General features: G+C 44.9%; 1 protein-coding gene across 1 annotated transcript in view; it reads right to left on the bottom strand.

The window, feature by feature from the left end:
- septin12 (septin 12) overlaps nucleotides 1–15,565 on the bottom strand; it is a 109,629-nt gene that overhangs the window by 76,169 nt on the left and 17,895 nt on the right. Inside the window, exon 2 of the mRNA XM_070980227.1 lies at nucleotides 12,096–13,640. Coding sequence (XP_070836328.1) covers nucleotides 12,096–13,640 — 1,545 coding nt within the window. The remainder of the gene's footprint in view (nucleotides 1–12,095; nucleotides 13,641–15,565) is intronic.

Consider the following 15,565-nt stretch of genomic DNA (forward strand, 5'->3'; position numbering starts at 1 on the left):
AGAACCCCACCCTGTACATTCCTGTGTCCATCTGGATAAAGTGAGGGTTGAATTTGACAGGCGTTTTCAAGAAATGGATAAAATGGAGGACATTGTGAGATTTATCAGCAACCCATTCATTCCCACAGACATCGAGGCACGTACTGCTAAGCTTCAGGAGACGTTTTCTTTACCAAATGGTGTGGAAATGGAAATCATTGAACTGCAAAATGATATCTCCTCCTGTGCTGTAAAGTTCAAATCCTATTTTGGTTCCGCATATCTCTGTGAGGTGGTGTTTCACACATGAAAATAATAAAATCAAAGCACAGGACTGACAGACATCTTGCTGACTGTGTGAGACTAGGTGTCTCCAACTATGAGCCCAACTACAGTGCATTAACTGATGGGCTGCAGGTACAACCATCACACTAACTGTACTGTGATGCACTTAAAAAGGACACAGGTTCAGGTTGATTTGTCTTGTGCTGTGGTGTATCATTCTTACCATGATTTGATGCTTCAGTTTTGAATGTTGCAATATAAACAAGGGCTCACATTTGTAAATACATTTTCTCTTGAAATGATTTCTGTATTTCTAAATTTTAGAATCTAAAAGGTGTAAAATAAACCTGAAATGGATGGTAGATCTTTGCTTTTTGTCTGACATGAAAAGTGATCTTGGCTTGAAAAAGGTTGGTTACCACTGTGCTAGAGGTTCACTTGCCACTGCAAACAAAAGTGGTGACAAAGGACAGCCCTGTCTGCAATCCCTCTGGACCATAAAATTTGTGGACCTAAGTCCATTGGTTATGACTGCAGCCATTGGCTGGGTATACAGGACCCTCACCCATCCAGCAAAGCCATCACCTAAACCAAACTGTTCAAGTGTAAGAAATAAATAAGACCTTTTGACGCGGTCAAAAGTTTTTTCCACATCTAGGGATATCACAAAACCATCTATTACCTGCTGTTTGGATAGTTGAATAATATTTAGTAATCTTCTAATGTTATTATAAGAATTACGGCCCTGAATAAAGCCAGTTTGGTCCTCCTTTACTATAATCGGTAGAAACCCTTCTAAGCATCTTGCAAAAACTTTGGAAAGAATTTTTAAGTCTACATTCAGCAGTGAGATCAGCCTATATGAGGCGCACTCTTTAGGGCATTTCCCTTTTTTAAGAATCAGAGAAAAATTGGCTTCTCTTAATGATGGTGGGAGGGTGCCACATTCGAAGGAGTGGTTAAACATATTCATCATCGATTCTAATAAAAGATTTTGAAATTCTTTATAGAACTCGCTACCGAGACCATCACTGCCTGGTGCTTTGCCTGCTGCTGAGCGTGGGTCTGTAGCATTTGGGACAATGGCCCCAGCTTTTCATCAATCACTCTGGTTATGTTTGCCATTATTTCCTGAATAGTTTGACAAAAAGCCGGGTCAAGTGCTTTCTCGGCGTCAGCTATTAGCGGTTGTTGCTCTTCTTCCACTGGGGAAAAGCCGGGCAAGCTAACAGTAGCTTCTTGTCTGCTCATCTTGGTTGATTTTCTACTCTCTTTTGGTGGCATCTTGTCCTGGCGTCTCAAAAAATACTCATCAATATTCATATTAAAATACACGACTTGGAAATTGTTATGAATACTGATTTGGGCGAAATTATGTAAGAAATATCACTATGGTGGTGTGGAGCTAAGAAAAGTCAACTACTCTCTATGCCACCATCTTGAGTCCCCCCAGAAAGACATTTCTTAAAGGGGACCTATTATGCAAACAAAGGAGGGAATTACTGAGTGCTTGCAGGTAAAAAACGTGGTGGACTCCAGTTCAATGTCAGGTGCTCTTGAAGTTGAAAGATTCCGTAAAGACAAAGAAAAAGCAATGAAGCTTTCTTCAGGCACTCCGACCGAGCCAAGGATAGTTAAAAAGCCTTTATTAAATTAGGGCATATTGATATAAAATATTCTAAACGCTGACCAGTTTCGTCCACGGCGGGTCTTCGTCAGGGCAGGCCCCTTACCTGTTTTTTACGCCCTGACGAAGACCCGCCGTGGTCGAAACCAGTCGGCGGTCTTTACAGGACCTATTATGCTTTCCCTTGTTTTCTGTCATACATAATGTTACAATATTGGATATTCATATCAAATAAGGCCAAAGTTTCAAGTAACAAGGAAAATGTCCCAATGTAAAAGTTCTGGATTGTTGTCATGTTGTTTCCTGTTTTATTTTGTATGTTAACCTCTTGTGTTGTTTCAGTTTCCTGTGTTTTCCCGCCTTTCATTAACCACACCTGCGGCCACTCACTCACCTGCCCCTGATTACCTTATTACCTTCACTGTGTATATATACCCACCAGCTCCTCATATCTTTGCCAGATTGTTTTTGTTTCCCATGACCTAACTTTCTAGGATTTGCTGTGTTTTCCCCCGTGATTTTGAACCTTGCCTGTTTTATTTCAAGGATTTTGCCTTTTCCCTGTCTGTTTTTCTTAGCCTTTTTTGGATTCCTTGTTTTAATTTTGCTTTTGTTTGGCACTAGTAAAGACAGCGATTTTTATTTGAACCTCACTCCGTCTCCTGATTGTTTCTCTGCACCTGAGTCCCGGGTTACCAGAGCTGTTACAGTACAATCTGGCGATGTCGGACTCAGCAGAGAACGATGATGTCGGACTCAGCAGAGAACGATGCACTCCCTACTGCTCTACACTCTCAAGGGCAGGGGCTGCAAGACCATGAACAGACATTGAAGAGGTTGGTCGGAGGTGTTCAAGACCTTCATGAGTGCCAAGATTCCTTCTAGAATGCCATGAAGGAGCAGCCACATGAATTCACAACCCAGACATTCACAGCCCAGCCTCAACCCCTCTTGCCCCTGCAGCAGCACCTGATACCCAGCCTGCCCTCCACCATGAACCGCATGCACCGGCCATTGAAAGGTATGACAGGGATCCTGAGACCTGCTGTCGTTTCTCACTGAACATTCCTGTGTTGCCTTTATGATCACTAACCTCACTGGGAGGGGGCTACAGCTGAGTGGGACAGACAGTCGCCAGTATGCCAGTCTGAGAAGGTTTTTTCTGATGCCTTAGGAAGAGTTTTTGGACAGTGTACCCATCGTTATGAGGCAGCCCGGGGTTTGTTGGCTCTTAAACAGGGGAACAGCCATGTGGCAGACCATGCCATTCGTTTTCAGACTCTGGCTACTGACAGTGAATGGAACCCTCAGTCCCTGTACGATACATTCCTGCATGGCCTTTCTGACGATATTAAAGATCATCTTGCTCCTTTTGACCTTCTGCATTTGATGCTCTGGTTGCATTAGCTATCATGATTGATAATTGCCTTTTTGAGAGAAAGAAGGAGAAAAGTCATGCTGAGAGGAAAACCCCAGCCCACTGGGGGAAGTCTACTTCCTGGTCTCTAACGAAACGTCATTCCAGCTCTGCTGGAAGCTCCAATGAGGAAGTTGCGGAGAAGGAGCATCCTATGCAGACGGGCCGAACTCAGCTTTCCCCAGAGGAGCGACAGTGCCGCCTTAGGGAGGGAAGATGCATCTACTGTGGTCTCCAAGGTCATTTCCTGGCAGCATGCCCAGTAAAAGGCCATGCTCATCAGTGAATGGAGGGTTACTGGTGAGCAGAACTTCTTCTACAAGACCCTCCCGTGCTCGCACCCAGGCTCATATTTCCTCTCCTTTGTTTTCCTTGGAATCTGGTGCTTTTATGGACTCTGGAGCTGATGAAAACTTCATGGATCAAGGCCTTGCTCACCAGCTCCAGCTGCAACTCGAGCCTCTCCCTTCTCCCCTGGTGGCCCATGCCTTAGATGGTCATCTCCTCTGCCATGTGTCTCTCCGGACTCCCGCTCTAACTCTCCTCATGTCAGGTAACCATTCAGAGACTATTTCCTTCTTTATTATTGACTCTCCTGAACTTCCTCTCATTCTTGGTTTTCCCTGGCTAACTATGCACAACCCACATTTAGAAGGCTGGAGTAACCAATGTTGCTCATTTTGTCTCCTATCTGCTGATTCCACCTAGCCTGTTGACTCCTCAATCTGTCTGGCGTTCCCTCTGCTTACATGGATTTGAAGGAGGTTTTCAACAAGGCCCGTGCTACGTCTCTGCCACCGCACAGATCATATGACTGTTCCATCGATCTCCTCCCTGGGACTTCCCCCCCTAAAGGCTGCCTCTACTCCCTGTCAGCCCCAGAGAGGGAAGTCATGAATGAATACATCCAGAGATTATCTGCCCCTCTCCTGCTGATGCTGGATTTTTTTTGTGTGGATAAGAAGGACAAGACTCTGCGACTGTGCATCGACTACAGGGGCCTGAACGACATCACCATTAAGAACAGATACCCCCTCCCTCTTTCATCTGCCTTTGAACTGTTGCAGGGAGCCAAGATTTTCACTAAGCTTGATCTCAGAAATGCATACCATCTTGTTCATATTAGGGAGGGGGATGAGTGGAAGACTGCTTTCAACACCCCTAGTGGCCATTATGAATACCTGGTGATGCCTTTTGTACTTACTAATGCCCCAGCAGTTTTTCAGTCCCTGGTCACGAGGTTCTTTGTGATGTGCTTAACCGCTTTCTCTTGGACAATATTCAGATTTTTTCTAAGAGTGAAGATGAGCATGTCCAGCGTGTCCAGCAGGTACATCAGCAGCTGTTGGAGAACCAGCTTTTTGTCAAGGCGGAGAAATATGAATTTCACCAGCAGTCACTCTCTTTCCTGGGGTTCATCATGTCATCTGGAAGCATCCAAGTGGATCCTGCAAGGTTAGTGCAGTTGTTGACTGGCCAATACCCTCTGCAGTTGCAGAGGTTTTTGGGGTTTGGAACTATAGCTCCATAGCAGCCCCCTTACATGCTCTCACTTCTCCGGGTTCTAAGTTTCTGTGGAAACTTAGAACATCCATCCTCTCCATGCCAGACCCCAAACTTCAATTCATTGTTGAGGTTGATGCCTCAGATGTGGGGGTGGGGACAATACTTTCTCAACGCTCTCTCAAAGACAACAAGGTTCACCCATGTGCCTTCTTTTCCAGAAAGTTGTCCAAAGCAGAGAGAAACTATGATGTGGGTAACCAGGAGTTGTTGGCTGTAAAGATGGCCTTGGAGGAGTGGAGACACTGACTGGAGGGGGCTGAACAGCCATTCCTAGTGTGGATGGATCATAAAAATCTGGAATACATCAGAACAGCCAGGAGGTTGAACTCACGTCAAGTCAGGTGGGCTCTGTTTTTTAACCATTTCAACTTCACCCTGTCTTCGCCCTGGCTCCAGGAACACCAAACCAGATGCCCTCTCCTGCCAGTTTGAACCCGATGACTTTCCTAGAGCCCCCTCAACCATCTTACCTGCTGCTCGTGTGATTGGAGCCGTGACTTGGGACATTGAGAGTGAGATGAGACAAGTTGGAGGGGGCTCGAATTCCTGATGGATGTCCTCAGAACCGTCTCTTCGTCCCGATCCCACTTCGTCCACGGGTGCTGCAGTGGGGTCATGCCTCCAGGGTGAGCTGCCAACCAGGGGTGAGTTGGACAGAGTCTGCTGAAGCAGCAGTTTTGGTGGCCTTCTTTAGTGGAAGATGTGGGGGAATTCATGACACGAATGAAGACTTCACGACAACGACCGCATAGGCTGCTTCATCCTCTCTCTGTACCACGACGACCCTGGTCACACATGTCTTTGGACTTTGTCACAGGGTTGCCCTCTTCTGAAGGTAACACTTTGCCACACTTTGTTCCTTTGGCCAAACTCCCCTCTGCCAAGGAGACAGCAGAGGCCATGTTGTCTCGTGTTTTTCATCTGCATGGCCTGCCACAGGGTGTCGTTTCTGATAGAGGGCCTCAGTTTGTTGCCTGGTTCTGGAAGGAGTTCTGCCGATTGATTGATGCCACAGCCAGCCTCTCCTCTGGTTTCCACCCCCAGTCCAATGGCCAGACAGAATGTTACAATCAGGAACTGGAGACAGGTCTAAGATGCCTAGACTCCCAGAATCCATCCCTGTGGAGTGAGCAGTTGGTATGGATTGAATATGCACACAACTCACTTCCCGTCTCTGCCACTGGTCTGTCTCCCTTTCATTGTGTTTATGGGTACCAGCCACCACTGTTTCCTTACCAAGAGGGTGAGGTTGCTGTGCCATCTGCTCAGGCCCTGGTTCGTCGTTGCCATCTCACCTGGAAAAAGGCTCAGGCAGCTCTTCTTCGGGCCTCTGGACACTGCAAGAGGGAGGCTAACAAACGACGCACTCCAGCGCCTCGTTACCGTGTGGGACCGAAGGTTTGGCTTTCTACTCAGGATCTGCCTCTCCACGTGGACAGTCGGAAGCTGGCTCCCAGGTTTGTTGGACCCTTCCCCATCTCCCAAATCATTAATCCTGTGGCTGTGCAATTATGTCTTCCCAGGACCAAGGTTCATCCCACCTTTCACATCTCCAAAGTCAAAACTTTGAAGATGAGTCCCTTGGTTCCTGCACCCGCCCGGGTCATTGATGGAGGGCCTGCCTTGACTGTGAAGTGATTGCTGGCTGTCCGAAGCAGAGGTAGAGGTCGCCAATACCTGGTGGATTGGGAGGGATATGGTCCTGAGAAGAGGTCTGTCTAGACGTCTAGAGCCGTCTGTTACGGGGGGGTGGGGGGAATGGTTCCCAGGTTACCAGAGCTGTTGCACTTTATTTTTAAGACTACCAGAAATAGCAGCTCTGACCGGACTCTGATATGGTTCTTATTTTAGGATGAAAATTTTTATTTTCCCTCTGATGTCCGCTAGCTGCTCTGTTGTGATAGACAGATAGTTTTACTTGTTGCAAAATTAATTACTCATCAGCTCATTTAGCTGTGCAGTTGGCAGTCTTATTAGCTGGCTCTCCCCATTGGGTCCCCCCAGTAGCCCAAAGCTGCTGTGCTAGAGGTGTAGACACCAGCACTCCCCTGGTGCTCATAACTCCCAGTCTGAGCACAGTCAACTGATAGCTAGCTGCACATCTTACTAAGTTATCTAACTGATTTATATGCCTGTTGGACTGCATTATCTGTTTTGACTCTTGGCTGCCTCATCCCTTTAAGCCTTTCTACCTTTTAGTAGAAAGGCTGTGCATTGAATCATTGAAATGCTCCAGCCCTGCCTCAAGCATCTGCCTTTGGGGCTTTCCTCTTGCTTATCTGTTACCCAGCTTGTACAATCATCACACAAATACGGTTATTTTTGGAAACCAACACATGCAGATACTCATGCGTAGGAGCTTCACATTACACCCTTTGTCAATATCCAGGATTGCACACTGTGCTACAATTAGTTTCATAGAGAAATTGGAACATATTATTTTTATAACAGAAAAAAAATGTGTGTACTGTTACTTCATCATGACACAGACTCACTAACCCATGTGACTCATCACCAGAGCAGCCTCTAATCCACCATCTGTTGTCTTATGGTGCTTTGATTTACTGGGCACTCATTCACTCTCAGTCTTACCTTCACATCTCACTGCTCCACACTTCACATTCCCCCTGCATTCTCTCACCTTTCAACTTCAATCACACTCAGTCATCTCTTATGAATTGCTTTGCCTTTTTCTTTTTGTTTCTCCTTGTATTTAAAATTGAAATAACCATTACAGAGTTATTTCATATGTGAGAGCTCTTTTGAATACCCTTTTACAGTCACGTCATTTTGAAGTCTATTCATGTTTGCCTTTCAGCTGACCGATTTCACCTTTATCAGTCTCTTCTTCACTGTCTACCTTGGTTTGTGTGTTCATATAACAGACCTTAACAACCAGGGTGAGCCAATCTTATCTGGTGCAGGAAACACATTTCAGGGCCTTGACCCAAACAACTGGACAGGAAATGGGCTTCTAATCTGAGCTAATGGGAAGGACAACCTAGCTGAAACAGCAACAATCAGCAGCAGAGAGGAGGTTCCCTTACAAATACTCTGACACTTAACGTTCCTTCTGCTTCCTGTCATGGAGTCATAAGGTGGATTGGTGCACCCTAAAGGCAGAGCTTCCCTAAGAACAAAACTGTGTTGCATGACATCATCATGACATTATACATAACAGCTGTGAATAATACATCGGAGAAGCTGGAAGGAGTCTGGATGGTTGGAGGAGGATCATTCACATCCATGGCAAAGAGCATTAGAGACAGGAGGTACCATCTGCCTGCCACATAAAACAACTTGTTATTATGATTCTGATGAAAAATCCACCTTTAGGTTATGTGATGACTAAGCCATCTCTTTGACAGCTGAAAAACTCCCATCTGTTGATAAGGACCATGAGATGCAGGTCAAACAGGATTATGGATTATTATTGTCAAACTATTATTTCAGAGGTCAAGACTGAAATTTTACTCTAAAGGAAGTACTGTATAATGTTACCATGGAGTCAGTCAAGTAGGTCGACACTACACCAATTTTTTCACCCAATGCATTTTACATTTTTTGCTGAATCTACTACAGGAACTGCTTGCAATAGTTGCAAGATCCAAATATATAGGCAAGGATCATTAATGTACAGAAAATCTAGTTCTCCTCTTTCTTTCAAATGAATATCAGTTTATAGGTGCCTTCCTTTCACCTAATGGTTTTTCCTCTCATCCACACTTCCTCTCAACACTCTGTTGTTCAGCCAGTGACCCTGCAATTGTCCACCATCATGGAGGACATTCAAATTCCTTACATGCATCTAGGGGCAGATGAGGAGTGATACGAGAGAAGACAAGGAAAGAGGAGGCTTCAGACAGAGGAAACCAGCAGTGAGAAAAGAGGAGGCTTCCAGAAGGGCTTGGAGTGAGAAACTTTCTCTGAAGTTTTTTACTAGATGCCAACAGGCCTTCAAACAGAATGTATGTTTTTAAATGGTAAGCCGATCTGATGCAACAGTAAAAGAAAGAGCTGCTCTTACAGCATTAGCCTAACAGAATACACCCTACTTTATATGTCTCTCTCAGTCCTTATCCCTTTCTCTTCCAGCAGTATTATTTGTCCTCTTACTAACATACAAACAGACCACATATACAATGAGGGAGTAAATGGCTTGCTGCCTTAGACATCTGCAGGGGAGGAATTTATTCCCTAAATCACTGTCATTAATGCTTGAATCAGAAAGCGAGGGTGGTTTGGGCAGGGAGTCTAGGCAAACCTGGATGTGATAGCTAAAGAGAGAGTGGTCTTGGCCCCTACATATTTATCATGGTGGCTGTTGGACAGCCATGTCTATAAAATAACTATTTATGTGACATGGAGATGCAACAGAAAGAATGAGGGAAAGACATAGGAATCCAGAAGTTATGTGGCAAAGAGGCGTGGAAAATTGGAGGGAAAGATAAGGATGCTTTCTCAAGGTGTAGGAGATGTGGAGAGAGATATGAACAGGGAATAATCTATGGGGTCAGGGGAACAAAGAGAACAATACTGATCATTATCTTTAACTAACGATATACAGTATTGACTTGACTAGAATATGGGTTGGACTCCTACAGTTTGATAACTGACTAATGAGACACATGGATTTTTATCTTTAGAACACTTTTTCTTCAGAACATGTTTTTTTTTTCTTTCACGCTTTTTCTGTGTTTCTGTCTTCTATCTGACCTTTCCTCTATTTATTTTAGAGGAGACAAACGGAGTAGAAGAAAATGCCCATGGCCCCTTGTTTTCATGCTTCTTATGGGAAACAAACGATCTGAGTAAAGCACAGGGTGAGACTGACCACTCCATTGAAAAGCAGTTCCGAAGCTGATCTTGTCAACTACAGCTGCATGAATCCACTTCCTCTGTAAGACACTTACATGAAGATGTGTAGCAGATTGGCCCAAATATATGCACAACATTTTTTTCAGTATCCAAAATTGTGAAGCATTTGCAACAGCAGTGGCTTGTTTTGAATGAAGACATCCCTGAATTGCAGAGGGATTAAGACTCGTGCAGTTTGGGTTGTTTACATGTCCTTCCTTAATGTTGCAACCAAAGTGCATTTTTTTCACATCTGCATATACTGCTTACCTATGACATACCGCTAACTCTTGCAGAAGGTGATTAAAAGGACTAAGGAGAAATGTTACTCATAATTCATGCAAGGTATCACACAGATAGGAAAGAGGTGGATATCGGGGCATTTTTCAAGTATTACATGCTAGTATAATTGACTTTTTTACATCCCTCCCTCAGCAAACTTCCCATCATGTCATGAATTTGACATGATTATTGCCAGGGATTAAACAAATATGTTCTTTAAAAAATCAACTACTCAACATCCTACATATCACACAATATGCACACTCACATGCTCTAGTTTAACTCTCTTGGTGTCATGTAAGCCTTCAGGAGAGTCAGAGTTAAGATCTGAACATGAACAAAGCTAGAATTGAGTTGGATCCTCCAGTTTTATCTCTTTCATCTCAGATGACTTGGAGTAATTCCCTGATGAGACTGGAAGAGGCGAGGGGAAAATCCCCACAGGCACCTTGAAACAGACGCCTCCTGTTTGTTAAACAACTCGGGTAAGTTTTTTGAATCTGCACCGGACAAGATTGCCACGTAAACACCCAGGTGTCTCATCAGACTAAATCAAGCACAAATGATTTGTGTGGATGAAATTAAGGCAATATATGGTTTAAATGCTGTAAAATAACAGATATTTCAGGGAACAATTTGGAATGCAGTATCTTGCCCGAGGAAAGAAAAAGAAATGTGGCCAGAAAGAGCTGTGGATCAAACAACCCTAAGATTACCCACTCTACCTGAGCCATAGCTGCCCTCATTTTGCATTGGATTTAACATGAGGATCTAATGAACTAACGAGCTGTAGTTTAGTTAATAAATTTGTCTATTGATTCTAATTTAGTTGGTTTGACATATGTATATTGCTTATTCTCCTCTGAAATCTCTCCCGTCACTGCTAAGTAGAAATTGTCTAATAAAACAGATATGCTAATGAATATAGTAGATTTAGATTTGCAAATATTTTGTTTTTTGAGCTTGATCGATTGTCATTTATTGTAACTTTTTTCCGTAAATGTGATGCTGAGACACAGAAAAGTTGACTTATTAGAGGAGGAGCTGGAGGCCATCTGGGAGGAGACTGACAAAAAAGTAGCTTTAAAACCTCTTAAAATTTACTTTCACACAATCTGTGATTATGTATGCCTCGATAAATGTTTGTTCTGCATGAGGAGGAGAAATAAAAATAGGAAACCTCCTGGTGTGTTGGAGTAAGCCAAAAAAGACCATTTAAAAATGGCAAAACTGTGGTTTATGTAATACTGTGTGTGTGGCCATAAAACTCACAAAAACAGGCTACTCTGGGCTATCATCCAAAAATGTTGATGCAACTTAGCCGACTCCATGTAAGAGTATCCGCTCCCACTGTTGATATAAAGAGCTCATTCAATTATTCTTATTTTCCGGTGATTAAACACTAATGAAATTGTACTTATGAATATTAAATTCAATTTCTGCCATATTTTGCCAATGAATTCCCCTCAATCTTACAAACTTGTCCTTAAAGTAAAAGCAATTCTTTGAAAACACCCCACTACCAATAACCACCAGTCTAAAAATCTTACTAAAGGAAAAGTATAGTATTATCAGCAAAATGCACTCAAGTATCAAAAGCAAAAGTACTCATTCAGCAGAAAAATTGTCTGTCACTGTTTTATTACTACGTGTGTTTTTGCTGTAGAGGTTAATGGTTACTCAGGCTGTGAGACTCAACTCATCCTTTGCACAACACCATATATAAATTACATGGAACTGACATTCCACATACTGTACAAACTTTCTGGGTGTATGCATGTATAGGTATATGTTGTTTGCATGAGAGTGCTTGTATATAAGAGAGACAGAGAGAGAAGAGAGAAAGAGAGCTCTGATTAAAATCTTAGCAGTGAGTTCCCACAATGTGACTGTGTAAACAGATTTCTGTCCCCATAACATGAGTAATACATGGGAACACACACACACACACACACACACACACACACACACACATGCCTTTTGCCCTTTTGTCTCATGAGCCATATGCAGTAATTTATGGTTAAGAAAGATTGCAAATGCAGTTTTTTAAGCACTTAATAAGAATTCCAAAAACCATCTTACCTCCCAGTCCTTGTTTCTTCATCCTGCGCTTCCATCTTGGAGTGGTCTCAGTAGGACACCCAAATGTACATGACAACCCACCATTGCTTTGTACAGTAGTGGGCTGGGTCTCTACTGTTGGGATGATGTCGACATGCCGGGAGAAGGAAGCGATCCTCTGTAAGATTGAGCCTACACTATTCTTGGCATCACCCACACCATCCTCCAGAGACTGGATGGCTCTGGGGCTGGAGGAACTGTAAGGGTTGGGCAGATTGGAGACCGCCTGAACAACTTGAGGTCCTGGGGGAATCTCAAGCTGGGGGCTCTGGGCTATAGAAATGGACACTGGGGAGCAACTCATGTCTGAGACAGGGATGGAGCCCTGTGAGGGGGTTGGAGAACATGGGGAGAAAGGCAAAAGGGGATGTTGGTGGGAAGGGGTGTCACATGAACTGTCCAAACTGCTGAGAGAAACTGAAGGGCTGGCCAAGGTGGATGGTGGGCTAGTGTGGTGTTGATGGTCTCCTGTGCTCCTTGGAGAAGGCTTGGGGTGGTTGTGGCTCATGGATTGTCTTTGAGCCTTGATTGTAGATGTGGCTGAGGTGCTGTTTACCAAGCTGTCCAGATCCAAGGGAAATTTGTTGAGACGTGGAGTCCCTTTGGCCTTGGGCTGGGGAACCTTGAGAATGTGGGAGTGGTTTTTGGAGCCACAGCAGCCATCCTCCCCAAAGGAACTGGCATTATGAAAACGACCATTCCAGTTGGGATTAGCATTTGTATACCTCAGCCCTGAAGACATCCTAGCTCCATCTGAACTCTTTTGCATACTCGTCATTCCTCCATCTCCATAACGAATTTGAAGGTCTAGGCAAGGCATGGAGCCATGGTTCACGCCCCCAGACTCTGGAAAACCCATCATCCCTGGCCCCTGGTCCATCTCAGAGTGAAAAACACTCCCATGGGAGAGGAACTTCTTTAGGTTGGGGTTTCTTTCCAAGTTGGCACCTCCCTCTAGGTGCTGTTGTGGGAACTGGGGCTGGGTTCGCTGATACTCCCCTTGGGGCGACGAGTTGGAATATGACCCCAGTTTAGTAAGGGTGAAGGCGCCCCCACCACCTCCAGAGTACTCCAAGCTGGATGTGGAGCTGTGAAGGCTATCGTTGTCACTGCCTGGCCCAGTCAACATGCAGTAACTTGTGGGGTTTAACCTGCTCTGGAAGGATGCAGCTCTAGCCACAGACGAGCCATTGTTGTGGAGGGCTGGCTTGTTAATGGTTCCTCGGTTGAAGGACAGGCTGCTGCCTACAGTACAGGACTTGAGCACTGGGCTGGGATTAGAACCCAGGCTGATGCGGGAGTGATGAGCTGGAGAGCCCATGCTGTTGTTGTTGTTGTTGAACGGTAATGAAGAGGACTGGCCACCTCCTTCCTGCTCCTCACTGGCTTTGTTGTGGTTGAGGAATTTATGGGAGGAAGGAGGAGAAATGGGGATGGAGATGGGGGAAGCTGTGGAAAAGGATGGTATGCTGTCCTCATCTTCAATGTCGAAGGATCTCTTCAGTGCTGCAGATGGAAAGAAATAACATACGAGTATGTTAAAATGTCTCAGTTCTAACACCTAGCATATATGTCACATGAACAAGTGATCCAAAATGCCCCACCATCTACCCCATATGATATTAACATATACCATTTGAACTGCAGCTCCCACTGAATATACAGCATGTGACCTCTATATTACCATAGCTTTCCTTTGTTTGAATCTGATCTTGAGGAAGATAGTGGTCAAATTTACCTAATGGAGGCAACTTACATGTTCTACCCTGTGGTGGGCCATGGTCTGTACAACACGATGGATATTTAATGTGATGGACTGTTTTCCCCCCTGCAATCTGGTAGGAGGTTCAGGAGCGTGTGATGTCATCCACTCCGCTGTTGCCTACAAACACAGGATCCTGAGGCCATTGTTTTGATCACTGGAGACTTTAATCACGGGACTCTGGACACAACGCTACCTGCTTTCTTCCAGTATGTGGACTGTAACACCAGGAGAAATAGGACTATTGACCTACTGTATGCAAACGTAAAAGACGCATACAGCGCCACCCCGCTGCCTGCACTGGGGAAAACAGACCACATTCTGATTCACATCCTGATTCTGCTTCAGCCTCACTACAAACCAAGAGTGAGGAGGTTACCCACAACCACACGCTCATTCAGGAAGTGGTATCCTGAGGTAGAGCAGGCTCTGAGAGATTGCTTTGCAACTACAGACTGGGATGTACTGCAGGGGTCACATGGCGAGGACATTATGGGAGCTGTGAACTGCACGACTGACTACATCAACTTCTGTATGGATGTTGTTGTTCCCTTCAGGACTGTACACTGCTATGCTTACAACAAGCCCTGGATCACGAGTGACATCAAGGGCCTTCTAAACCAGAAGAAGAGGGCTTTCAAGGATGGTGATCAGCAGGAGCTTAAGAGCATGCAGAGGGAACTCAGAGTCCAGCTCAGGGAGGCGAAGGAGCAATACATAAGGAAACTGGAGCAGAAGTTGCAGAACAACAGCATGAGGGAGGTGTGGGACGGGATGAAGACCATCACCGGCTGCAGCTTGAAGCGGGGTGCCACCATCGAAGGAGATGTGGAGAGAGGGAACCAGCTGAACAACTTCTTCAACAGGTTTAACCACCCCAACTCATTCGCACCTCAGAGTAGTACTGCACCCCCCTCCCCACCCTCTGTTCTCTCTCTCCCTCTAGACACCAGCACAGCAAAGACCACCCCCCCCCACCCAAGATCACAGCAGCCCAGGTGTGCGGAGAGCTGAGGAGCCTTCAACCCAGCAAGGCAGAGGGTCCAGATGGAGTATCCCCTCAACTGCTGAAAGCCTGAAGAACCAGAACATTCGAACCATGCCTTGGCCCGCTCAATCACCAGATCTAAATCCAATTGAAAACCTGTGGAACATCATCAAACTCAAAATGAGCCCAAAAACAAACAATGCGTGCGTATGTATGCACACATGCACGCACATACAAACACATTTCCTCCAAGTTACAAATACAAAGGGTGAATTGAGGTCACAGCTGTCAGGGCATTCAACTGGACTGCAAACTGACATGACAAGTGAGTGGGTGGGTCACAGGAGGAGGGGCACATAATTATAGTTCCAAGGTGAAAGCTGAGATCTCATCCAGAGTCATCCACAACTGCTACCTGGTTCATTTCATGAAATTTGCATCTCAATATCTCTCTGAGACCAATCATAGTGGGTGTAGGCACTGTGATGTCACCAAGTGGTTTGTGCACCATCTTGAGGACTCAAGTTTGGCATTTGTGCCATCACCAGTGACCATATGACCATATTTGGACAAAAGAGTGGAGGTAAGTCATCAGCTAATGCTAGCGCTGGCTAGCTTGGTTAGCAAGGTGCATCTGCAATTCACGTTCAGTGTAATTTTAATAGGGATGCTAATTTTGGC

Source organism: Chaetodon trifascialis, chromosome 15 (assembly GCF_039877785.1).
Source record: "Chaetodon trifascialis isolate fChaTrf1 chromosome 15, fChaTrf1.hap1, whole genome shotgun sequence".
In the NCBI taxonomy this organism is placed as follows: Eukaryota; Metazoa; Chordata; class Actinopteri; order Chaetodontiformes; family Chaetodontidae; genus Chaetodon; species Chaetodon trifascialis.